General features: G+C 34.1%; 1 protein-coding gene across 2 annotated transcripts; it reads left to right on the top strand.

The window, feature by feature from the left end:
- Positions 1-17: 17 nt before the first annotated feature.
- Positions 18-27,837, top strand: LOC110371171 (hyaluronidase). 2 transcript variants are annotated; one of them, XM_064041163.1, is made up of 8 exons: positions 18-250; positions 16,313-16,650; positions 19,170-19,309; positions 22,255-22,430; positions 23,757-23,946; positions 24,358-24,892; positions 24,986-25,548; positions 26,912-27,837. In XM_064041163.1, exons 1-8 carry the CDS (start codon positions 192-194, stop codon positions 27,017-27,019), a joined length of 2,109 nt encoding a protein of 702 aa, XP_063897233.1. In that variant the 5' UTR covers positions 18-191; the 3' UTR covers positions 27,020-27,837. The 2 variants fall into 2 exon arrangements, with proteins under 2 accessions (XP_063897233.1, XP_063897234.1); XM_064041164.1 differs by having other exon boundaries at positions 24,986-25,570.
- The last annotated feature ends 149 nt before the right edge of the window (positions 27,838-27,986 follow it).

The following is a 27,986-nucleotide window of genomic DNA, read 5'->3' as shown; positions in this document are numbered from 1 at the left end:
TGTCACCCCTGGTCGAGAGCGCGCTCCCAACGGCACATCACTATCCGTCAAAAATTGGCGCGAAACGCCATTTTTATTTTTCATCGTAATTTTTTTTAACGGATTTTTAGTTTTAGTGAAATGAATAACAGTTTTTTAGTTTTGAATGGAGATTGATTTGAGGAGTTTCTTGTGTTCTAGTGCTTGTGAAAATGAGAACTTTGTTGTTTATTTTTTTGGCGGCCTACGCTGTGAGATGCGATGATTCTAAGTAAGTTTATTTATTAATTTAAGATTAAAATAAACGAAAATAATTTAAAAGTAAATAAAAGAGCGTGTATATTTTTTTAATATCTTGTTAATTTTGTTTTACCTGGATTATTTATGTATTTATTTCTTGTCTACTTAAATTACACAGATAAAGCAATAAAACTAAAGGCGAAACTTATTTGACATAAACTTTATACATACTTATTTTAATCGTAATAAATCATTTAGGCATGCACAGGAATAATAAATTAGTAACAATATTTTCAACCGGAAAAAAATACTAAGGTTTAAAACAAGCGCGTTTACTTGGCCTTCAACTTTCTTTGTTTTTTATTTGGCATAACTCCATACTTTCCGGCAATACCACTAGAGGTAAACAAACTTACAACTGAACTTTAAAAAAATAATTTACTAACGGTCGATTTTTTGTCATCAGTGCAATAATTAATACAGTCGTTTGGTGAATTTTCTATTAAAAAAAAATAAAAAAAAAAACTTTAAAATGACGAACATATTCTTCAGATAAACCTTGACTGCCGATTTAAAAAAACAAACCTAAACAAACTGTATTTAGGTGATGTTAATCGTAGGTAACCTATATTTAGAAAAAGAAAAATCATACTCTCATAAATCAACAGATTACACCAACAATACCTCAAAAAAAATCTTATTGAAAAATAATAAAATATCTCAAAACCCCCGACTTAACCCAATTATATAGGAATAACCGTCGGGGGCTGCCTTTTCTATATGAAAATTCAATAATTAATTGAGTGTATTTTATGTCATCGTTAAACATCTACAATTCTTCAAAAATTGTATTCACGACACTAGGAATCCTTTAGCTGGTTTAATGGCAGCCCCCGACGGATATTCCTATATAATTGGGTTAAGTCGGGGGTTTTGAGTTATTTTATTATTTTTCAATAAGATTTTTACCGTCGGGGGTTTTTCAAAATTTTTAATTTTGCTTAATTTTATTTCAGACTTTTTAGAGAGCATATACGAATTATAGTCTACATAATATGTTATTGCAATATTATTTTGCACTGATATTGTAGCGCCCTCTAGTGAGTTACTGGCGTAATTTTTATTATTTGGGAACATGCATTAAGCACGTACACATTGCTGATGAAAACAGAATTGTAATCAGACGTTTTGATTATATTGCAACATTGTTTGGCACTAATATTGTGGTGCCCCCTAGTGAGTTATAGCCATGACACCTATCTAAGAACATGAACTCATCGAACACAAAACCGTTATTGAAAACCGCATCAAAATCGGATCATTAGTTTAGAAGGTAGGTGGGAACATTACTGTTTTGCACTAAAATTGTGGCGCCCCCTAGTGAGCTACAGCCATGACACCTGTTTAAGAACGTGAACTTATGGAACACAAATCCGTTATTGAAAACTGTCTCAAAATCAGATCATTAGTTTAGAAGATAGGAGGGAACATTACTTTGCTGTTTTGCTCTAATATTGTGGCGCCCTCTAGTGAGTTACATTCATGACACCTGTCTAAGAATATGAACTCATCCAACACAAATACGTTATTGAAAACCGCATCAAAATCAGATCATTAGTTTAGAAGATAGGAGGGAACATTACTTTGCTGTTTTGCCCTAATATTGTGGCGCCCTCTAGTGTGTTACAGTCATGACACCTATCTAAGAACATGAACTCATACAACACAAATACGTTTTTAAAAACTGCATCAAAATCAGATCATTAGTTTAGAAGATATGAGGGAACATTACTTTGCTGTTTTGCCCTAATATTGTGTATTTTTAAACCAATAAATAATCTTTAAAATTGGTTGGTAAAAAAATTAAATTATAAATTTAAAAAAACCCCCAACCCAAAAAAAGTACGCAATAATTATGACAGAATTTAAAAATGCTGAACCCTATAAAAAAGCATAAAATAACTTTTAACACTACGTAAGTACCAACTAAAGCATGTCAGACTAAACTAAATTTTGTCGTGTCGGGGGACCGCTCTAATTCATTACTTTAGATACGTGTTTTTTTATACGAATGTTGTAATTAGGTAGGTATCATTTGATTTATGCAAGTATTTTTGAAGGTAAAAAGCGGTCCCCCGACATGTCAAAATTTAGTTTAGTCTGACATGCTTTAGTTGGTACTTACGTAGTGTTAAAAGTTATTTTATGCTTTTTATAGGGTTCAGCATTTTAAATTCTGTCATAATTATTGCGTACTTTTTGGGTTGGGGTTTTTAAATTTATAATTTAATTTTATTTCATGCTTTTTGAAGGATCTCCTTAATTTTTCCTTCTTTCGTTTAATTTCTTTTATTTTAAGATGGGGTCGCTATACCTATGCGATCTCAGCCTGTTCGATCGAAGCTGTTTAACAATCCTCATGACAAACTGGCTCTGGGAGAATTGCACAGATTGAGAAACAATAAAGATTAACCTTTGGTCATTCTAGATTTTCAGTAAAAATGTAAATCGGTTTATCCGTTTCATTCCGGCATTCCAGGGTTTCATCCGCCACATCCCATTTCCAGCATCAGGTTCTCGTCAATCAGAAACATGAAGAGAACTCGTCAAGACAAATTCAACGAGCCCAAACTCGATGGGTTTACTAAAAGGCAGTTCAGGGTTACGTCTCCTACCTTCGTGCCCTACCAGCAGACGAGCTCAGTGGTTCCAGAAGACATTAGTGTTTCAAATTTCAGATCCCACATATGCTTGCAAGTAAACTGAGCGTGTCACACACCTATCACACCTAACAATCGAGCTGATGACCTTGAAGACCTGAACCGATTTCCACCAAACATAGCTAAGAACACTCCCGACTGACATACCTTTTAAACAAAAAAAACCGCATTACAATCGGATCATCCGTTTGGGATCTACGATGCCACATACACACACACACACACACACACACACACACACACACACACACACACACACGTCAAACTTATAACACCCCGTCGTTTTTGCGTCGGGGGTTAATAAAAGAGTTCCTACTATTGTTCTGTTCTGAAAACGAAAATAGTACAAAAATCTATCGGAATGCAAATTGCACGCAAGACGCACTTGTGAAGCGCGTCATTTGTCACAATTTCTATTTATCTTCTCGCTGTAAAAATAATGCTGAACTTCTTGCATAATGCCAATATAAGTAAACCCTGAAAATCGTAATTATAAGCTCATTTAGTCTTAAAGTGTAAACTAATATAACGTAGTAACGAGAAACTGTTTTTTTTTTTCTTTGCTCCGAAAGGACTCCGAAACTTCTAAGCCGTTTTGTAAACCTCTTTCATTGTTGGGAAGCACTGTCCCCTAAGACAAAGACTACACTACCTAAAGGTAAGACAAAGGTTATATTTTGTCCGATTACAGGAAAAAACCCCTCCTGGGTGCGGGTTAATCTATAATTGTTAGATTAGCCGTTTTCTGCGGCTAGTTGCAGTTCTCGGCAATAATTAACTTTTAAAGCTCCAAGTTGATTAACTAGGTATAGTGGAAATATTGTTAGCGTATTTTTATCTCGTCAAATAACTTCACAGTTCTCAATAATGTTTATTTTTCTTCGTTAATTCATAAACAATTATAAACTAGATAAGCGTAATTTGAATCTACAGTCATACTTAGTAAGTCTGTCGTAAACAGCTTTATCATAAAACCGCGTGTGACGTCTTAATAGGAGGATAACCCATGTTTGTATTTATTACTAATAGGGTAATTACTGAAAAATAGTGTTCATAGAAATTATATTCAATTAATTAATAATACAAGTACCAAAACATTCGTCATCATTGTTTGCTTTTACGAGCTTTATAAAATAAAACAGTTGAGTTTTATATAAAATACAGCTTTAAAAGAATAGGTAAGTGTATGCTTCCCTATTACATCAAAAAACCTTCATACATTGTTGTTATTATTTTCTGTATAAAATTGTACTTACATGTCTTGAGAAGTTTTATAAAATACAGATGAACCAGACGGGTATCTGTTGCTTCCATAAAAACTTCTCAAGACATAGAAAACTCATTCTTTTTTAATTAAAAATTTTCTTTCTCAGTATTTTCTTCCAAACCAGTTGATGATCTAATTCTTAACAAATACGTACATTGACAAAAAACTGAGATACTATACCATCCACTTAAAACAAGTGCTCACGTGTCTTCACATCACTGTCACCACGCCAAATATGATGACTGACAACTACTAATGACAAATTACTACTAGTATAGTATTACTAGCTTCTTGTCGTAGCTTTGATCGCGTCTCAGAAAACTTATTACCGTATCTCAAGCACGTATTTTCGCTAAGACAATTTTATAAACTTTACAATTCTTACAACTAGTAACTAACTTGGAACTTCTCCCATCACCCCGATAAAAAGACCCAATATTAATATGACTGTGCAAAACACTTTTTGTGACCGATGATATTAGTTAGGACTAGCTGTTCCACGTGGTTTCACCCGCCTCCTGGGTAAACTTAACACCAACACCCGGACAATACATAGATTTGGATGGAGATATTCCGGAGCCTATTCAATTTAAACAAACAATCGAATTCCTCTTTATATAGAAATATAGACAAGTTAATATCAATGAATTGTCATACATACGCGTAAGTGGTTAAAAGAGTAGTACCTACCTAAAGTACCGAGTTGATCTGACTCAGCAAAATAAACTTAATTGTGATGAAGGGCGTGCTTATTGCTTTGCGTGTTCTCTATAGTTTGCTCTATATTTTTTGGACAAGCCATTTTTTCCTATAGATTTTTTGTATCACGCCTCTATAGTTATAATAAAGTATAGACATAATTTTTATAATGATCCTATGTACGGAACACTCGGTGAGCTAGTCAGACTCACACTTGTCCGTTTTTATCAACCTATCTTCCTAGCCAAATTCTACAGTCATGTATGAGGTAATCAACAAATAGGTACCATAGAGTTCCGCCCTTCACTACAGTCTACAATTACCAACTAATGGACATAAAAACTCCTTTGTCCAATATTCTGGCAGTTGGCAGTAAAGCAATGTTTATTTTTAAATTAAAAAGTCAATGACTCATAATGGTTATGGAGTAAAAAGTTCAAGTGCGAGAATCGAGTTTGTTTATAGGTGCGATAAATCGTGGGTTTGTAGGCATAATCGAATGAAAATAAAATCGATTGTCGATAAAAAACAGATCTATAAATAAGAAAGAAAATATTTCTAATTTATTACTTGTTTTAAAAGCACAGTTAGTTGTAGAATACAATCTTATAAAAAACTAGCTTTTGCCAGCGGTTTCACTGCTATTTCAACGCGCCTAAATAAAACGTGACCTCTCTCGATAAATGGGATATCTACCACGGAAATTTTTAAATCGGCTCATTAGTTCCCGAGATTTGCGAGTTCAAGAAATCAAAAAAACTCTTTAGCTTTATTACAGTGTAGGACCTTTCGATTCAGACATTCTTAAATAACAAAAATAGTTTTATATCTAATATTAGATACAAGTTCATTACTACGTAGGTCCTGTCCTTAACCTTACAATGTAATGTTTAGCATTATGTACTAGTAATGCTATTACTCTATTAGCTACAGTTAGAAGGCTTCTTTCATAAGCTTCCAGTTACTTTAAGGGCAACTATGTTTTTGTCACGTGATTTGTTTACATTTTATACTACAACTGTTAGATTTTTAATGTATTGCAGCAAGCTTTTTTTAATGGCTTTATATTCGTTTTGAAAAATTGACGGTAAACAAAGTCTAATCTATCTATTTAACTTAATAAAGCTGGACGTCCTTATCTCAGGAACTACTGATCTAATTTGAATCATTTTTCACTAGGCATTAGGTAGGTCATTTATCAAGGGTATAGGTAGGCTTTCTATCTGCGTGTGCGGAGTAGTTTTCAGAGGGTGAAACTGATAGCAGAAGCTAGTAGTAATATGAAAGAAAAATGATTTTAAATTTTTTTAAATAAAGATATGTATTTTCAATATTCAAGCCAAATTTTTATGTCTTTTTAAGCTCATAATTAATTACATCAAAGCATCGCTTTTAAAAGTGCAAGTGCACTAGTGCATCGGCAGTGACCGTGAACACAAGCGCAGTGTTCAGTGAGCTGAGCTAACCACATTACTGACTCGGTCACTTCCTAAACTAGTGACGTTTATATGTTTACACCACGAGTGCAGTGGTTAGAGAGCTAGGGGTGTTGGGGTTCGATGTCAGGTAGGGGTAAAGTGGTATTGGGGTTTTTAGCTAGTCTGTCTGGATCTGGATTTTTGCTTTCGAGGTTTGGGTTCGAATACTAAGATCTTCTTCCCAGTAAAAACAGGTGATGAAGTTGTGTTATATAGAGGTAAAATTTGGACATTCAAAAAGATCTATTTTGCAACCAAGTCTGATTAAATGATTTTGAGTTTGATTTTAATAAAATTAGGGTAATTAAAAACATTCCTATCGTTGCCCTATTAAAAGATTATTACCTACTAGATCATACTTCTTAATTGATGATAAGGTAGATAGTATTTTAGTATCGTCATTAAGGCGAATTTACAAGCGAGAAACTGTCACAACAACTCCAACAATACTTTTTCGATTTCTTTGTTAAGCCTAAGTTTTAAAACACTTCATTGAAAAAGAAATATACAACCAGAAACTGCATTAAGAAAACTCTCTTTTAAATATATTTTAATTTCAAATGAAACATTTCGAAACTAGTGACAAAGAAAGCGGGAACACATTTAAAAGTCAAAACAAAAGGAAAATCTATTGTTGTTTGTTTATCCGTTGCTAGGCAACGAGAACAGATGATTTAGTCAGCAAAAGTAGAGCAAGTTATGTCATTGAAAATTCAACTCTAAAATTATGTGTAATACAGTCGATTTTTTTTTTGTTTTTATTGGTAATGATTTACAGATTAATTTTCATTAATTCACCGGAAAAACAACTTTAGCACTCTAAAAATAAGATTGAATTTCAATTGTTTATAATTTTTTTAGAGAAATAAACTCTTTATTCTATATCCAACTTTACACGAACGGAATAAGATTCAATTTCCAATTTCTAAGATAAATAAAATATGCTTGCATTGTTTTAAAATATGATAATGTATTTACAAATACGTAGGTATGTAGGTTTGTTTATTTTTTTACAGCTGATCTCATTACATAGTGCATTGATGTTCCTTGTTTTGATTTAATTTGTGCATACCTATTAGAGGAAATTGCATCATTTAAAATCGTCATCAAATCTAGATACTTTTGTACTAATATAATAATAAAGAGGAAACATTTTTTGTTTATATGTACCTAAAAAGCTCTTAAACTACCAAACCGATTCGAAAAATTCTTTCACACAGGTACACATATCGTGTGTAAAAGCCCTTATTTAAAAAGAAAATCACACCTGATTAAACACCAACGGTAATGAACTTGCTCTGTATAAATATTATTACTTTTCGTTACAAACTGCGAGAAGACTAAACAAATATTGATACGATAGGTTAGTAGGTCAGGAGCAATGACCTGTCTTGTTTATGCAGATAGATACATCAATATGAAGATATATCTGATACGTTAAGCTGAGTTAACTGCGGTCAGAATATGGATGGGTAACTGTGTATTTATCTTCTTCAATTTTTTTTTATATACTTTGTACACACTCAATTTTGTCACTCAATCACTCAAACTCTGAGGTAACAATTTCCCGCAAATGGATAAAAAGTAGCACACTGTCACATTTCCTAAAAATCTATTCAGTACTATCTAAGAGTGAAAGATGGATGGCTATCAGAAATATTAATAAGTACATGTATCCATACATAAACTTTCACATTTATAATATTAGAAGAAGGACCTAAATTACTCATTAACGATTTTCTTATTCCCATAAATATACTATGTAATAAACAAATGAATTCGTTCTGTAGAGCTAGGACAATTTATTCCGGAATCAAACAACAAAAAAAGTGAAAAATATACTCTCCAGAGAGCAATTTTATGTTAATATACCAACCAAGGGCCGATATAAAGAAATAATAACGCTCTTCAAACCGCGGTAACTATCAACTATTAAACAATATGAGGCAATTCATCAAATTGCAGACTTTACTGACAACCCAAAAAGAATAGGAATGAAGTCAGGCTGTATACAGGGTGAGAGCAATTTGAAAATTATATTGTGTCATTGTCATAAAAGTCACTAAGATTTTTTTCTCAATGGAAAAGGTAACGATACATTATTTAAAAAAAAATCGATGTATTTTTTTTACATAAATATGTAACGATACAGACCTCAATTCATAGAAAGCACATGTGTAAATTAAATATTTTTTCATTATTTATTTCTACCTGAAATATATTCTCTCATTGTTATTGTTTTGTTTTAGAATATTCCTTTTATTAAATCGCTTCTGTTACAATAAATTATATGTAAACATCTGTTTACTTCCATCTTCAAAAACATGTAAATACCATTTATTCAAAACTGTAATTTAAAAAATGTAAACACAATAGAAAACCTCCTCCTTTATGTGAAGTTGGTTAAGAAGTTTCATTCAACCTGTATATTAGAGTGAACACAAGTCGGGCTAATTAGTCATCAATTGTTACCTTGCGTGTGTCTCTCGCAGTAAAAACTACAGATAAATCACTACCGAATTGCTATGGAGTTTTTATACGTCTGTCGTATTAGGGCTGTCCTATGTGTTACTGTCCTACTGCTGGGCTATGGCCTCTTTTCTCATACAGAGAAGGAATGAGCGTTAATCATGTAATCACGCTTGCTCATGGCAGATTGGTGATTTAAGATTTTTTAACCTTCCTCAAAGATGTTTCCCTTTACCGTCAGCCATTGACGCCTACTCGTTACGAGACAGGTGGTCACCCATCCATAAACCGACCTGCCCAAGATAACTGTTTGACCGATCATCAATATGTGTGGCCACCACCGCCTTATTTCGATCTCAACAACAATTTCATTCGCGATACATGAGCATTACTTGTCGCACCCAGATAATAAAATCCTTTTAAGTACCTTCCTCATGGGATGGGTTATCTAACACTGAAAGACTTATTCAAATCGGTTCAGTAGTTCTCAACTTTATTTCCCTATTCAAACAAACATCATCATCAAAAACATTATTATTTTGTATTTTTTAACATTAGTATTTTGTACCCATATTCTCTGCAAAATAAACGATTTGATTTGATTGATTAGATTTGAAACAAACAATAAAATCTTTAGTATAAATAAATACAAAAAATGCTAGTTCGCTGCCAGCCCTAACAATGTGTCCTTATGATTATCAAGGTGAGTTCACAAAGCTCGGTCCACTCCCACATATCAGATCACTGCCTATGAATACAAGTACATATGCCTACACTACGCAGTTGGATAACTTTGTTTGTATATCTATTTGCACGTAATATTCTTTAGGACTACTGAGTCAATTTTGAAAAGTCATTATCCAATCCATGGGCCGCATAGGCTTTAAGCCTTGGTTCCAAAAACAGGATTCAAATATTCAGTAGGTAGCGAATTCTACATCGAACATCGTTATATTATTATAGTGAAACGACAATCTACTAAACCGCAAGTATCGATATAGTTAAAGCTTACTTTGTTTACTAATCTCACAAATTACAACTTCTAACATCGAGAAAAGTTAAGAACTACCTACTTTAAATCCGGGAGCGCAAAGATTTTACACTGTACGCAGGCGAAACCGCGAGTGGAAACCAGTAAATTCAATATATCCACGATTTATATCTCAGTTCTTTTAAACCCTATGGCTAACTATATCTTTACAGGTATGTCTATAGCTCATACCATGGTCAAGGCTGTTAGATAAAGCCCACAACTATTCACATACCAGACAATTCCAGTACCTACATGTGAACATAATATGTATGTACATATACGTAAATAGACAGATCTGTATGTCTTTATGTCATGCAACCTCGTGGCTCTAGGCCGTTTAATAATGGCAAAAATAGGCTACTTTGGTTTAATAATTAAAGTTAGAAGTGTGATTTTCTCGTCTATACTTAAACGCGCTATCATTTTATTTGAAAATTTTTAAGTCTAACAACCAACCAACGTGGGTAACTGGCTTGAGTCGCTCCTTGTGAAACACTGGCACTCAGCTGCATTCAGTTAGACTGGAAGCCGACCCCAACATAGTTGGGAAAAGGCTAGATAGAAGATGATGACTTGAACGCGCTATTATCAAGAATAGTCCGAATGGAAAAAAATACAAAAAAGCAGTGTTAATTGGCTAGATTTTATCCGGTTGCGGAAAGTAGTTCCCTCTAAACTCGAGTGAAACCACCGGCTTAAGTTAATACTTATTAAATGACTTCTCAAACAATGTGAAAAAGCTATGAATCATGGGTATTTCGTTTATGTCCCCTAAGTTATCGGACCCGCCTTGCCGAGCCCATCGATAATGGCAGCCACTTAGATAATAACTTAATCAAGTTATATTGAGCTAATATTGACTGTCTTAAGTGGTTTCAAGTGATTCTTCAAATTAGTTGATAAACGTTTATAATTTATTTTTTTATCTGAAAGGTAATATTATAAAGCTGAAGTTTTTTTGTTTATTGAAAGCACTAATCTGGGTGAACCTTAGACGCAAGTTAGTGTAGGGTATAATACTTATTTAAGTTCAAATTAACAGTTCTGAGCAATATCTGATAATATTACCAAGTCCTTTTCATATTGAGGGAGTTGCTTTTACCAAACGAGCCCTCGTTTCAGTTTTGTCAAAATTGCCAGATAGCATCTAATGTTGAATGATTTATAATATCTATGTGTTTTTCTGGGAAGAAGAAAAGTGGCAGAAAAAAGCTCCCTAGCAACTATCTTTCAAAATAATATAGGCAATGAGACGTAAAACACAAAACAATAATAAATGACCGTCTAGTTAGAATTGACTGGTCAAAGTACTGACCCACTTACAGCAATCGATAGCGAGTGCATATGACTCGGTTAACTTAACCAAACGGTCAAGTTACATAAACATTTGCTTTGCTAACAGCTTGGCGGCGCCTTTGATGTGTGTCGGTCATTTTAACTGTGTCATTGAACCTTAGTCAGTTCGGTGGAAGGCATAATGTTATTTCTTGGTCTTTAGTCTGGTAGTGTAGACCCCTGTCGGGTATGATTCCTCTCTAGGATTTTTTTTGATGGTTTCGAAAAAGTTTCAAAAAGCAGCCCGGAGTCTGGAAGTTGGTGATTAATACACCCGTGTATATAAATGTCGGTCCTGTTTGTGATCTCTCTCCGGTCATGTCGGATTGCTGTCCCATCCATCGGGCGCAGGGAGTAAAGGAATACTTAGTGAGTGCACGGAGTGAACCTGTGTCTACGCAAATTCTTGTGCACTGTAATAATTATATTCTGAGCAGCGGGTTAATCTCCACATATGAGAACAACACTAAATAATATCCTAATTTTGCTCTTCAAAAACCTTGTTGTCCCTTATATTACGTTATTGCATAATTCCGGTATCAATATAATGACTTATGTCACTCAAAGCAACAATGTTTGCATAACTGACATAAAATAGAGGTCACTTCCGAATCAATACTGATTACTTATTTACTTTAAAACCAATATTTACATGGTCAGCTTTGTTTGTGATATTGAGTTTCATTTGTTTTATTTCCCGGTAATGTTGAATTCCACCAAAAAATAAGAATATCGCACTATTTGTACAAATCTGTGTTACTTCTAATCTTATAAAGCTGGACATTTTAGCGTCGTTTGCTTGAACGCGGTAATTAAGGAACTACTGGTCCAATTTGAAAAAATCTTTCAGTGTTAGATAGCCCATTTATCGATGAAGTTTTTTTATCTGGATGCGGGAAATCGTTCCTTCAGGTCACGGGTGAAACCACGGTAAGTAAACTAATAGAGTAAAATATATAAAAGTCAAAATAGTTCCTTATACAAAATAAACAATTCAATATAATATTGACCTTGCATACCTTCACATGTGTGCGTGATAAATAATTACATAACATTGTTTATACGTAGTGTCACTATTCGCAAGTAGGCGATAAATGAAACTAGACTCACTAAACAAAATATTTCACAGAAATACAACATTGCGGATTCGAAATAGTAATATGACAACTTATTCGTAGTGGGATTGTTATTACAGCTTAAAGCACCTATATAATATCTAACTAAGACCGGGTTTGATTCCAGGTATGGCAAATACCTGGATTAAGTTTAAATCTTAGATATCAATGACAGTGAATGAAACTATTTTTGAAGAAATCTAGACATTGAAAAGTCTGAAATCACCAATCCGCCTTAAGCAAGAGTAATGTCTTACGCTATTTTCTTTTCTATGAGAAGAGGCTCGTGACCTGAAATAAATCAATAAAAATATACCGATACGAAACTAATTAATGAAGGATAATTATTATCGAAATGTAGTCAATCGCGTGACGAGAAATCGACCAATAAAATCTACCAAACTGCAAGTTAACATGCTAACTTTTATATAACTGTTCTATCTTTGATTTATGTATGTTTTAATTAGTTTCGGAAGGCACGTTAAATTGGTGGCCCCGGCTGCCATTTGTACATCTTGGCGGTTGTTACGGGTAGTCAGAAGCCAGGAACCCTGACAAACATTCTTTCCAAGGGGTATTGGTTGCCCGGGTAACTCACCCGGGCTAAGGAGGTCAATTAGGAAGTCGCTCCTTGTAGCACACTAGTACTCGTTACATTCGGTTGAAATGGATCCGACCCCAACATAGCACGGTGATTCAAAAAGGCTTTCGTTGATTAATAAAATAGTCGATTATTTAGAGTGCGACACTTTATGATTGTAATTCTGTATCTATAATTTATAGTGACATCTAATTCATTCAGTAAATACAATCGTAAGTGGTCGCTATGCCTATTTATTATTTTATATAAAGACTTCCGCCCACTACAGTGTAACACTGTTTACTATTAGAAGTCCATTTTTTTATACATCCCTTTTATCAAAATGACGCAATTTTTTAAAGAATTTCAAAGCAAAATATTGTTTAAGATATTTTTAGTACCTAGTATTAATATTATCTAGTTAAACCTGCCCAATTTACATAACATAGGTATTAAAAATAGCAGATAAATAATAAAATCAATATTAATAAAATGCATCTTTGATTAAATAAATGCGTATTAAAACGGTCACGTATATGTAAATACTGAGACAGATTAACTATTAGTTTACAGAAATAAACAATAAACAATTGAATAAATGCTTAAAACATTTATTCAATTTGCATAAGTTTTTGTGTGCATGGCAATAATAGTATAAACAAAAGCGTCTCAGTATATTTCCTACAATAACAATATCTGCCTCTTGCATCATCGTTCGGAATCAATCACATTTTATACAAAACCGAGATTTTATTATATTCTTATAAAAAATAGATTTTAAGTATAACCATCGCCAGTTTGCCATTAACTATCGTACTGAATTCTATCTCAATAATTTCAGTAATTTTACAACTTTTTAGATGTCTATAGGTATATTATCATCATCCTCCTGCCTTAATCCCAATTTTATTTAGGATTGGCGCAGCTGTTTTCTTCTTCCAAGCTCTTCTCATAAGCAATATTCCTTCTCACCATTTCAGTTATACCTACTAAGTATACATACGTAACAGTTTTAATTACTACAAAAATAACGTACAAAAATCTATTTCCAGTGTTAGACCAATATCAATTTAACCTTAACATTGTGCGTTGCGTCACCACTCGCTCGTAATTAAAACTACTGGAGATTTTATTGTGATTAACAGTAGAAAAAATACCTACTGTTGATGGAAAACAACACCTCTAGCGATCTAGCTAAATGGTATTTAATGTTTCTAGACCTTCATGATAAGGCATAGTTTAAAAAAGCATGACTGAATTATTATTTCTAAAATAATGACATATTGTTTAAGGAAGTTATGACATTTTGATTACAAAAAGCGTTACATAATATACATATTCATACTAACAAACTATTTATTTTATTTAAATTTTTTGTACACACAAATAATCAATAAAGAAGACAGACGATTAAAGTAGAATAGAATCATTTATTTGCCTTAAATTACTGTTAATACAGTACCCACATTCTTTTTTATTTTGAACTATCCAAGTTGGGAGTGCAATTAAAAACCCCAAACCCTTCAGAATTTATAAAAATCAAATCGGAATTTCCACCAACACAACCAAGCTGTTCGAAGCTTAAGTACGAAACTACAAATAAAGTGAGAACTAGAGCATAAACTCGTAAACTGCTAGTCTAAGTTTATAGCTAGGAAATATAGGCAACTAATCGATTTCTGCAATCGGAACAATGGCTAAGAAATGTCACAGGGAGAGACAAACATAGTTTGCAAACATTTTTGGCCCAGCACTGTATACTATAAAAGATGAAATTTGTGGCAATTGGTAACTTCTGCATTATATTACATACAGTATAATGAGTATAAATTATACTACAGAATTGATCTTGGTAACTAAACCTACGGAAAGTGAGTTTACTTATTATCATATTATATCCATGTTAAAAATACTTCTTCAATTAAAATAATACATTAGCCAAAATACAGAACTATAGATCAACTTTAAATTATTATTTATTATTATCCTTACAAACATTCTTAACAAAAGACCCGCAATGAAAACCTTTAGACTAAAAACCACAACACACAAAAAATCTTCACGTACCTAATTGATCTCTTAAACTATAAAGACTCATATCCATTATGACATCATAATAAATTCATTCACCAGCTTCACGGTCAAGTGTACGACACAAATACTAGTAACACACAGCTCAATCAAGTGCGAACCGAACGCGAACAGAACAATGTGCGGTCAACGACCTGCAGTGCGTATTACATGTTAGTGGGCGGGTGCCTTAATTTTTAATGTTTCTTGAAGGTAAATTAAAGCAAAGCAGGATATTTGGCAGACTGATGATTAAGGACTTATGAGTGAGAACTTGTAAAGTCATTTAAGTTTATTTACCACTTTAAATATTGCCTCTACTTAAACTATGTTATTGTATGTAAGTATAGTGAATGTAATGAAGTGATCAATTTCATTTGCTGTTTTTCACTTAGGTTTAAAATGAAAATGTATTTTTTTTAAATACTGTCAATGACAGATAATGATGAAGTATTATTCAGATGTTTAAGAAGAGAAACCTCAATAAGAAAGATCGTTATCGTTACAGCGTCCTATAAACACGGGTTTACATTTTTACCCAACTGCCGAAGGAGAGTATTTTAGTCAATAAATTTTCCTCTCACTAACTCTATACATTGTAAAACAAAGAACAAATCAATCGTTCTCAATGAAAAAACACACAATAATGACTATCTAATTAATATTGATAAACAATTGCAATCAATTAGGGTCAGTTGACCACATGACATAACGTCGGACATTGACTTAAACAATGACGATACATACAGTTTTATTATTATTTTATTGTAACATAAATAATAAACTGGGTCTTGACGCTGCATGTGTCATGTAATAATACGTAGAAATCAATTATATGTAGTAGGTACATATTTCATAACTCGTAAGTAAATATTACGAAACGCAAAAGTGAGTCGGTATTTGTCTTACAAAGAAATATTTTCAGATTTTTCATTCATGATACTAAAACGGATTATATTCTCACGTATCATAAAATTGGTATTTGGGCTTTAGTTTAAAGGATGCAGTAAGAGTTAGTGTATGTAAAAATATAATTTAACGTTTACGTATCTCAAATCGAAGATGACTAAGACCTAAGTTCACCGTCAACATAAACCTATTTTTTTTAAACAAGTTTTTACTTTAAAAACTGTGAAAATAAGACATCATAAACAGGGTTTTAGAAAGATTGACGTTTTTGTACTTTTAAAATTGCTGTAAGTTCAATGAAAAATTTGGGCAGAAATTCAGTAAACCATTTATGGTGTCCAATGGACAGATATGTCCAATATGTCGATAAAAAGGTTGTAAACTAACAAAGTTAAACAAAGCCTTCTTCTTGTTACAGCTACTACGTAGTCCAGATGCCAGACAACGACGTACTCCCCACCAAAGAGTTCAAAGTCTACTGGAATGTCCCCACCATGCAGTGCAAGTCTAAACGCATCTACTTCGAAGACCTGTACCAAAAGTACGGCATTATCCAGAACACCGGCGATAGTTTCAGAGGGGACAAAATCTCCATACTTTATGATCCGGGGGACTTTCCCGCTCTGTTGAGGAATAGCACCAGTGGGGAGTTGAAGTATAGGAATGGGGGAGTTCCACAGGAAGGGGATCTGATTAAGCATTTGGATACGTTTCAGAAGGTTCTGGAACAGAGTGTGCCGGATAAGGATTTTAATGGTGAGGATTTGTTGTTATTTTATTTTCGGTACTTCAATGTTTGCGTACTTAGTTTCCACCAGTATTTTTTTGTGAAAGCCATGTCTGAGAAAGAGTTCGTTTGCAGGTCAGGCTAGAAACAGTGTAATTTTTCTGATTATATCTTTGACACCAATGACTGAGTAAAAGTAAACGAAAACGTCTTGAGGAAACTCCGAACTCCAAAAGATCTGGTCTCATCCGCTTAGAGCAAGCATGGTAATTGCCGCTCATTCTTTTTCTTCTCTGTAGAAAAAGAGATAAAAAAGCAGATAATATATAAAAGGAGAGGCTGTGGAACCTTCGAAATTCCTTAAACATATCCAACTATAAACTGTGATGCGGGTGACATTGTGCTACATCTATTTTAGTTAAACACCTAGAATTTAATAATTACATCTAACTGGTGTGCGGGCTTAATTGCTACTCATTAACCAATTAGTTGTGTTCTGTAGGAGCAGTGATGAATACAAATAGTTAAAGTTGTCAATTAACGACTATCTGTGCTGCATACCTACGTGTATGAATAGTGGGTCCAATCCGCGCTCAAGACTTTTTTAACCGACGTGTGAGAACAACAACACAAATATGGAAAAATTTCACCGGTGTGAAAATGTTCTTCAGGACTACTCGCTTTAGTAAACAGTAAAAAATTGTGGACAAACATTTCTATACTGTCCACGAAACGAAACACATGCTAACTGTAGACTCGCGACAATGCATACACATACATTTGCAGATCAGTTTAATTGGAATCACGCCATTAGATTGTCTAACACGATTATTGAAAATTAAAAAACAAACATTATTTTTCTCCATTCTATTTGTTTATAAAACGTTTCAATATGTCCGCCATAACAGTTCCGCTTATTTTCGTAACGCCATATCTGTTGATTGTTCAATTCGTCGAATTTGTTCGCTTGCAACGATATGGTGCACCTGGTTTGCATATGAAATGCAAGAATTTTTGTATTGTTCTTGCGAAAGCATCTTCCGAGAATATTTTTGATACTTTTAAGATACTTATGTACATATGTCGGTCTATCGCGCTTTGGGGCCAAAACTTTGGCACCAATTTACTAACGAAAGGTACACAGATAGTTTTTCGTAGACTTCGTTTTCTCCGCTTGTGGGAAGTTGGTCCCTTGAGATGTAATTGGAACCTCAGGGAACAACTAATACTTAAAGATGAAAAAGCTTTTTATTTACCCAGTAGGTAAGATTGTAGTTGTCATGATGTTGTGAACATAAGTAAGTATAATACATACCTATAAGGCCATCCCTATAAATCCAGTGTCAGCCCGACCCGACCTTGAGCCAGATAAGGCTAATAATGTCATCAACTTAACGCTTCGATGAATTAATTGACTTTCTATTGCATAGTCTGTCAAAATATTATAGCACTCTACCGCTAGCGTTTTCACTCGAGTACCGGGAAAAATTTCGTCTTTAGTCTTTCTTCCTAGGCTCGGCAGCGCCGGATTCATATTTTTAATGAGTGTAGGCCACTTTATTTCCGCCGCCCTATGTTCAAACCCTACAAATAATAATTTTCCATTATTTGTAGTAAATTCGGCCAAGAGGACCTTTTTACTTATCTTCAGAAATCTGCCACCCCTGTGACGCTGCCGCCCCTAGGCCGCGGCCTATACGGCCTATTCATAAATCCAGAACAGAGGCTGGGAGTGAATGATTTTTATAATTGGACCTGCTGAACAGTTAGGTTTTGCTGGGACACGTAAATCTTAGGAACTTTTCGACCGATTTCAATCATTCTTTCATTATAAAGTTGCCCATTTAACAAGCCAAGCTTTAGGCTAGGTTTTTTATCCGTGTACCCAAAGTTGTTCTTAAGGGTCTCGAATAATACCGCTGGCAGGAAATAATTCATAATATTTCTCCTGAAACCTTGTACCACTGTAAGCTGCAACGTGCAAACATCAGCTAACAAGTTGTATTGCTGAAGTTCCCCTCGGCTAGAACTTTGTGCTAACGACAGACACCAATTAAACTTGACATTTGTGTTGGCAGAACTTTAATAACGTCAACTTCGCTGTTGAAGTTAGACCCTTCGTTAGAGGTACTTTGTGATTGAGTTGGTTGAGTCATTCATGAGAATAAAATATTACGTTCTATTAATAGGTAAGTCTTCGGAAGAAAGGTTAAATTGGTTGGGCCAGGCTGTCATTTAAACATTTTTAGTAGACTTTACGGGTTCGACTATCCGCGTATGCCAGAAAATCTGATTACCAGTTTTATCAAAGGTTACATATAGGTAATAACTTCATGCTGGTACCTACTCAGTTGCATCCAGTTATCCAGGAAAAGATTAGGCAGATAATGATTTATTTTGAAAAAAAATCGTCTTTCGACTTTTCTATCGACTCATCGGTATCTTGAAGTGACTGCTGTGTTACTCCACCAACTTATAAAGCCACTTCAAACAGTTTTTTTAAGGAGTAACTGAAACTTCTCTCAACAACATATTCTACAAATTCCAGGCGTCGGTATAATAGACTTCGAGTCGTGGAAGCCGGTCCTCCGTCAGAACTTCGGCATCCTGACTCCATACAAGGATGTCTCCTACGAGATCGAGAAGAAACGCCACTGGTGGTGGAAGAAGCAGTGGATTGAGGAAGAGGTATGTGTTTAAAACTTTTAAAGCGTTTTCTGCTCAAGTTAAATAATTAAGTTAAGAAAATATAAGTTCTCATGAAAGTCAAATAAATATTTTTTGCTCAAGATAAAAAACTAGGCACTTAATTTAAAAGTATTAAGATCCTATCAAAGTCAAATACGTTTATTGTTTGGTTAATTAAAACAGGTGTATTTTTAGTATTCCAAAAATGCTCTCTTTACCACTTCGTAGTGTTATGGCTGCAAAGAAGAAAGGGTGATGAACTAACCTCCTAGTCAAACATTATATAGTTTATCGAAGTAAATAATTAAGCTAAAAAACTAGCTGCATTAAACCGTTAATGACTCAAATCTGCGATTTCATCAAAAGCTCTCTTGGGTCAGCTGGGTTTGATCCCTGTGTCAGGCAAAATAAAATACAAAATAACTTTCTTCATATTACACCTACTTTTAATACTTTTTACTAATAAACATCTATTTCAACAATATTAATTTTATCGCTTTAACTGTTTATCTCATTAAAACATCCGCAGAATACCGTAGCCGTACATTTCCATATAAACAATACTCGTAAAGTTCATCTGTGTGATTGCTCAATCGTAATAACAATTATCTCGCGTTAATTAGGCCGGCCCAACTGAAGGGAATCTGCTGTGCTCCATATTGTGTTTAGCTTTATAGTCTTTAGTAATCATACTAATAAAGGGGAAAGTATATGTGTGTGTGTGTGTGTGTGTTTGTTAGGTACTTCTTAGAAATGACCGAGTAGAGTTTAGATAAACACTAGATATAGCTTGACGTAATATAGCTTATTCATACATAAGAATATGTAGTATTTAGGCTTCTTTTTATCCATGTGCGGGAAGTAGTTACAGAGAGTGGGAGAAATCACTTGTATCAATTACCTTTATTAAAGCAAGATTATTTATTACGTTTTCACGCTGAAACGTGATACTTATACATGGAGATGCGGTTGGAAAGTTGTACTCTGGACACGGAAATAGGATACCTTTTATCTGGGTACGGGACGCTGTTCTAAATTTAATACATTTAATACGTAGTTTATGTGTTAGTATGTATCGTAGGTTTATTCTGCAATATAGGCTCGAAGGAAGATCTGAATCATTATTGACATTATCATAAACCCTATAAACAATAAGCTCCCTGACTATATCAAACAAACATACAGCAGATTGCTTGACTCACAGATACGCAACAAATATAGTAAGATAGTAATTTATCAATCAGACGTCGGCATGCACTCGTCAAACTAATGCTTTGGGTATTTAGGGCGAAATAGTTAGAGCCCTCATACACGGTCTTCGGACAATGGATCGACTAACTATGATACCCATCTTGTGCGGGGTTATAAAAATGTGTTTTCATTATTTACCTTTTTAAAATAATGATTATATTTTTTATCTAGTGAAAAGAGTATAATTAAATGACTTAAATTACAGTATAAAAAAACTATTTGAATTTTGCGGATATTTTGGAGATATACTGGAGATTTTTTTTTAATAATGAATAAATACTGATAATTGTTTCTAGAGAATAAATTACCAACAGTTCTCGATCAAAAGCTTTTTTCCGAAATATACGTACTTCTATTGACTCCATTATGTAGTAACTATTATTTATTTACTCATAAACGAGACGCTAAATTACTAAACTGACTTCTGACTGTGCCCGTCATCGATTTAACAAGTCCGTGTATAGCTACACTTACACGCTTCATCCCGTTGCACAATCCCCTACCGATCATTGAGATCTCAGCTCCGACAATACCGCCTGCATTACATCTGGCTTCATCATCGTGCCCTCATAACTGTTTATTTATTTGTGAACTACATATGTCTGATTGTTTGTATAGCTGTCATCTATATTTGGTATTGTTAAGGCAAAGATTTGATTGTTTGTTTGCAAGAAGTAGATTTTGACTTACAGTACCCGCGCACTGCAAAATTTTAGTCGGCCGATAGTTTATAAGGTATCACAAATCAGACAAGTACATGCATTACTAACTTGTAATCCAAGGTCCATTTTCACAGGGAAGATATTCATCCGTTTTCGAAAATTGAACGGTAAAATTCATAATAGGTAGGCACCTCAACAGTCCTAAGAATACTTACGTTTTTGTCAGTGATCTTTGGTCTTACTGGAAAATAGAGTTACATTATACGGTCCTCTATACAATATATGCTATCAACATATTTATATAAGCTAGAGGTACTTCTAAATTCCTAAGAAGCTTAACATTCTTCAACTACAAAACGACCTTACGTCGCCTTCCGCGTCCAATAGTTCCTGTATTTATGCCACAAACAAATATGTATTGTATTTGATCTGAGTCTAGACCGGTCTATTTTAGACACATTATAGTCTAGACAAGTGATCTAGAATTTAACTGCGCACGGTATTAATTAGTGATACAAAGATGGCCTTTTGGTCTATTTGTATCCAGTTTGTGATAACCCCTAACCTATTCAAATAAAGGTTAATGCAGGTTAGTGCCCGAAATCTTGAATGAATGTAAATTTTATTTCAAGCCAAAAAGTCGCGTGACATGCCAAAAGTCTTGCGCACAAACAATCGGCATCATTTTAGCAGATTGCCCTGCACCCCCTATAATAAAAAGTTCGCGAAAAGAACATATAGCGTTTGTTCGTCTCTAACAAACGTCGAAACTTTCAGTATGATGTAGTATGACACATAAGTCACATTTTCACCGTCAACTTACTTCGAAAAAGTTTACTGTTGTAAGTTTGACGTTTATTTTGGTGAACTTATTACATTACCTATGTTATTTATAATGTAATACCTCACTAAGGCTAATGTAACATAGGCGCTAAATATATATGCACTAGGTCTCACAAAAAAAGTACGTCTCCGCATAAAGTTATCGATAACAGAAATAAAAGAATAAAAATACCAATTCTCAATTTTCAGGCAAAACGTCGTTTCGAAGGGGCCGGCCGCGAGTTCATGCAAGCGACCATCTCTCTAGCTAAGAAGATGCGTCCGAAAGCTCTATGGGGCTACTATGGGTACCCATACTGCTTCAACATGGCTTATAATAATAGGAAAGAGACCTGTGCCGATAAAGTACCTCAGGAGAATGATCGGTAAGTACATTAAGACCTTCATCTGCTCCTAGTTGGGTAATGGGTTGTGTTGCTGGGGAGTTTGTTCCACCACTTCTTTTTCCCAGCAAAAAGGTGGTGGTGAAGGGCGGGCGTTTTGGAGGCTGTCTTTTGTAGATTTGACGTTAAAAAAGTGCTGATTTTCAGCCTACTTTGAATAAATGACTTTTGATTTTGATTTTGAATCATCAAATGATGTCTCCCACTGTGGGTGCAGCGTGAGGGAGTGTCAGACTTTTACTTTCTAAAACCTACCTCCGATCCTACGGAAGCCCTCTGTGTAAGCCGTCTGTCCGTTGAAGAGCGACTATATCGTAGCGGTTTCTCTCCTCTTAGTTTGAACATATTTGGCAATCATCTCAGGTAGTTAGAAGTCAGTAAGTCTGACAAACAATGTTACAAAATAATAAGACTGTTGGTCATAAAGGGTTGCTCCGGTAAGAACGTTAACGAATTCGTCATTTAGAAAAGCACATAAAAAGAAAAAATAAATACTGACTGATTAAAATAATGAAGTGATTTTAATTTGAGACCCAAACGAAGATCATGGCCATAATAATTCCACCTGTGGAAATATTTCAATAGACTGTAATAATATGGTCATTTCAATTTAATGCATGTTAACTAATGCACATAGATCGACGTCAGACACATAAATGTACAATAAGGAAGACTAGGGAAAATTGTGACATTTAACAAGAAAAAAAAAACTGGTTGCAATATTTTTGAGTGGCATTTAAAATCGGTTCATCTATTTTATGACGCACAAACAACATCCTAATTAACTAATAATAATCGAATATGATTTTAATAGGAATGGCCATTTAATAAACTTAAAAAATACTATATTTCTTAATATCTCCTACTTTATTAATATCGTATTTTAGTTTTGAGTCTCCGTTTACGCTGTTGCAAACTTTAAAATGATTTAGCTTATTTTGATGAAACGTATCTGGGAACTACGGCTAGAAGACCAGTTTACAGCTAAAAGACAGCATCCAAATCGCAACAGTGCTACTAGCGACGCATAGTGATTAAATTTGTGACATCCATCTTTTTGCGTCGGTGGTTAAAAAAATATAAAAAATTTACCCATTGCTGGGCTGCGGCCTCCTTTCACACGTAAATAATTGAACGTTTACTCTACGCGCATTGGTGATTTTACAGTTTAGCTTTCTTCAAGATGTTCTCCGTCACTTTTAAGCTCCTTTGGTGCTTTACCTAACCTGTTATCGAAGAATGGGTGAGGTTAATTCTTTTCCCACTATACCGCCTCCACTTATGTGAACTCATGTTCTTTAATTCCAGTATAAGCTGGCTCTGGGAAGAAAGCACAGGACTGTACCCATCAGTGTACAGCAGCGATGACATTACCGCCTCACAGCTCGCGGCGCTCGTGCGCGGGCGCGTGCGCGAAGCTGCAAGAGTGGCGGCGGGGGGAACCACCATACTGCCGTATTTCTGGTACCGGTATAGGGATAAGGGGTATTTTAATGAGGTGAGACTGATGTATGTGTCTAGATAAATGCTTTCACTGCTTGCAATGGTGAATCTATCACCTCATAGACAAACCAAAAAATGTGGTTAAGAGTTATGGTGCCACTGATACAGTCATACTTATGGCAACCCTTGTTTAGGAGTTTAAAATTAAGAATGTCGTAAAGGGTTACCTACAAGAGGCTTCAATTGAAGAAAGTCATTTACATGTCAATACATACTAATTCAACTGTGACCTGAATTATGATGAAATCTGTCGTCAAAATGAATACATAACTTACTATCTTTAATAGTAACTGAATTTAAACATTGCTATATCAAAGTGTAATCAATAAGATCTTAAAGATATCGGTAAATGAAAGTCTCACCATGATATGAACAATTAACTAACACATTGCTTTCTCTATTTCAGAGTGACCTGGACACAGCATTCAGCACATTCTACAAATCCAACGCCTCAGGCTTCATCATCTGGGGAAGTTCCAACGACGTCAACACTGTTGAAAAATGTAAAAACCTGAAAGCCTACGTCACTGATATACTAGGCCCAGCTGTAGCCAAATACACTAAACCTATTATAAGACTCGAGGATAACCCTGATGAATCGTACAACGTTATTTTTAAGCCCAGCAATGCATCCAAATACGACCCAGAATATACCTGGATACCACCTGCAAACTACACTCAAAGTGTTGAAAAAATGGTAGAAAAAGAATTAAAGGAAGAAGCAGAGGCAGCGAAAATACATAAAGATAAAGAAAAAACAGAAAGTATTCTAGTTGATATAATTTTACATAAGATAGCTAATTACTGTGCTGAAGGCTGTGATAATAAGAGTAAAGTGCAAAGGACTGATGAAGGAGATGACGTTAATATAAATGAATCTAGAGTAGTTTTAGTTACTGAAGATCCTTTTAAGAAAACTTCCACTGCCGTTGGAATTACTGGTAAGTTTGAGATCATTAAAGCTAAATAAAATTATGATAATGAATTTAACTACAATGTTTTTGAAAACTAATTTATTATTTCATATATTGCAGTGCCATCGATGACAGAAGAAGATATTTACGATTACGATACAAGTGCCGGTGACGTCACTGTAGGACAATTGTATGTCACTGAAGACACTGATATAAGTACAACCGCTAAAAGTATTGAGAATACTACATTAAGTACAAGTACAGAATTAAGTAGTACTATAAGTTTAAGTAATGAAGAAAGTGGTACTATTAGTACTACAGAACCCGTTAAAATGGAATCACAAGAAAGTAATATAAAAGATTTAAGTACAGAAGCCTACAGTTCTACTGAAGCGAGTACTACTGAAAGTAGTACACCCACAAGTGCTACTGAACCTAGCATAGAAGATACAAGTACTAGTTATAGAACTACAAGTCAAAAACCAGAAGAAACAAGTACTGCATTTAGTAATGATGATAACATACTTGAAAGCAGTATAAATTTCAATTCAGTAGAAACCGAATTTGATGTTGTTGATGGAACTAGTACTCTTAATCCTAGTACTGTAGAAAGTACTACAGTTGATGTGAATAGTAATACAAGCGATAGCAGTACAACGATGGCGTCGATGATCACAGAACAGGTTGTTGTTTCAGTTGTTTAAGGTTTGTTGTTAACTGTTGTTTTAATTTTACGTTTTGAAGAACAACTGTCTACTAGTTTAAGAGTAATGTCAATAGGATCATGTTTCTTGTGTTGAAAGTAATTTTCTTGTTGAGAAGGATTCTGAAATGTCAATGTTGATGAAATTTTGGCAGCATTTAATGACTGTAGACTAAAATGGTCGGTCGAAAGTCTGATACGTTGATACCGACCGGATGATCGTTGGCCCGGTTAATGAGCCCCATCAAATCAACTATCAGTCGACTAACTTGCGTATGCACTATGTGAAGCCCTTCAGAAAAATTCAGAGCCTACTTGCCCTTTAACTATCGTATTACAAAAGCAAAGACATGATTGAAAACTAACCGACTAGCTCCTACAAGTGTTTGAAAAGATCTGATTCTTCCTAAAACCAAAATTCTAGTAGATAGTTGTTCATACTAATTACAATTTAATTTGCATCTGCTGTACTTAATTCCACTAATTTAATATCAGTTTTAACATTGTTAATTTTTTAGCTAATCTGATTTATTTTGCTCAGTGAATGAATGATTGTACACTTACATTTTCTGCACAACTAATTTTATTATGATTTCTTTAATACCTGCCTGATTAATTTCACAGTGTTTTAAATAACCACTAATGTATTTATGTTAAGTTTTAAGCATTTTGTTTTTGCATTATATTGTTAACCTGGATTGAAAAGCCATATAATTTTAACTATACAAACTAATTTGCTTGTGTCTTCGTTATCAATACTGAATCTAGATATATCAACTTTACCAATTTCAAGTTTATCATTAACTGGCATTTCAGTTCAAAGTTTGTTATTAGTTAATGTTATTAACACTGCACTTAACTTTGTGTTCAATGTTATTACAATGTCTTTATTATTTTTCTTGTGTGTCAATTTACAATTATTTTATTCTTATTCTACTTTGCTTTTTACGTTCGTCTATAGTCTCGAATACCTATTTTTAGCAGCACCTTGTCTCGGAAAGTCTTATCATTTATAAAGACCATACATAGGGGTTCTATACCTAAAGGATCGAATGGGACCCTATTGCTAAGATTCACTGTCCGTCTGTCCACCTGACACCAGGCTCTATCTTATGAACCGTGATAGTAAGACAGACTTTTGCCATAATAACAACAAATACTGAATACTTAAATAAAGATAAAATCATAAGTGGCTCCCATACCACAAACGTCTTTTTAGTACATTTTACAAAACTGGTAAGGAGCCCTTTGTGCGAGTCAAAATCGCTATAAGCCAGTTTTTTCTCATCAGTCTGCTATAAAATGGGTAATGAGACCTGTGTTTAATCCATATCTGTGTGTAGGTGTTGGGGTCTGTATCCAGAGCGATCGTCAGTAAGCCGCTCGCGTGTTCTCTATTCTATTTCTACTCTATCACCAAATGTCTCTGCCTCTTGCTTGGGACCTGCTAAGGGGCTAACGATTGGTTTCTTATGTAATACATCATTTATTTCTTCACAAATTACCTTATTATTATCTGATTAATCTGTTTCGTTCTCATTTCTATCGTTAACGTTATATTCTTCAATTGTTTAAAAGTCATTAGTATTTGTAATAGATTCATTTATTTCTTGTAAAGTATTAGTAGATTAATCTTTAGCATCACTGTATTATTTTTCTATTACCTCAGTTAAATCGGGTAAGGTTATATTAAAGACTTGACGTACTTATTTGTACAATTTAAGATCACAAGTATTCGAGATTATAGGATTAGGTTTCAGTTAGTGGTAAACTTATGTTGACTGATTGCCTTAAATGGAGAGATGAGGAAAGTTCTATATTTGATATTGGGATTGACTATTTAGTGCAATCCGGTCACAAACCAGCTATTCTTGAAATGTCTTTATAAACCCATACAGTTCATAAAAATTGCGACAGCTAAAATATATGATTAATGACAGTTCTCCGTATTTTATTATATTTCAATTGAATCACAACAACCAATCGTTAGCTTCATACCTACAGCTATTTTCAATCACTTAATTATTGGTTTCAAGCAACTAGAGAGAGAATTCTGTCATGAATTGAATATTTCTGACAAAATTCGATAGCTAAAAGATTTGGTCCAATAAGTAAGTTTTGAAAAAGTACATTATCTAAGTAGAATGTATAATTTGTGACTAATCATTTTATCTGTGATATGTTTAATATAATTTTGTTAGATATTTTTGTGAATATTGCCAATTTAATTGTCAGTTATCTAGGATTAAAATATTATATTTTGATGTATTTCTTTAGTTTTATTTCTCTTACTTCTTTTCGTCAAAAAAGGCCGGTGCAGCTGTAGAAGATCTAAATTAGAAATTATCTGAATATAATTCTTGGCAACATGAGTAACCCAAAATATTGATCCAAATTAGAACGATAAATCGAACTATT

This window comes from Helicoverpa armigera, chromosome 24, assembly GCF_030705265.1.
Source record: "Helicoverpa armigera isolate CAAS_96S chromosome 24, ASM3070526v1, whole genome shotgun sequence".
NCBI lineage: Eukaryota > Metazoa > Arthropoda > Insecta > Lepidoptera > Noctuidae > Helicoverpa > Helicoverpa armigera.
This window is presented reverse-complemented; position numbering and strand designations above follow the sequence as displayed.

Bases quoted from the DNA above. Each gene is read 5' to 3' on its own strand.
- LOC110371171 (XM_064041163.1), top strand. From the start codon at position 192: ATGAGAACTTTGTTGTTTATTTTTTTGGCGGCCTACGCTGTGAGATGC. The intron at 19,310-22,254 runs GTATGTGTTTAA...CTCAATTTTCAG, and splicing joins AGCAGTGGATTGAGGAAGAG to GCAAAACGTCGTTTCGAAGG. The intron at 25,549-26,911 runs GTTGTTGTTTCA...ATCTGTGTGTAG, and splicing joins CGTCGATGATCACAGAACAG to GTGTTGGGGTCTGTATCCAG.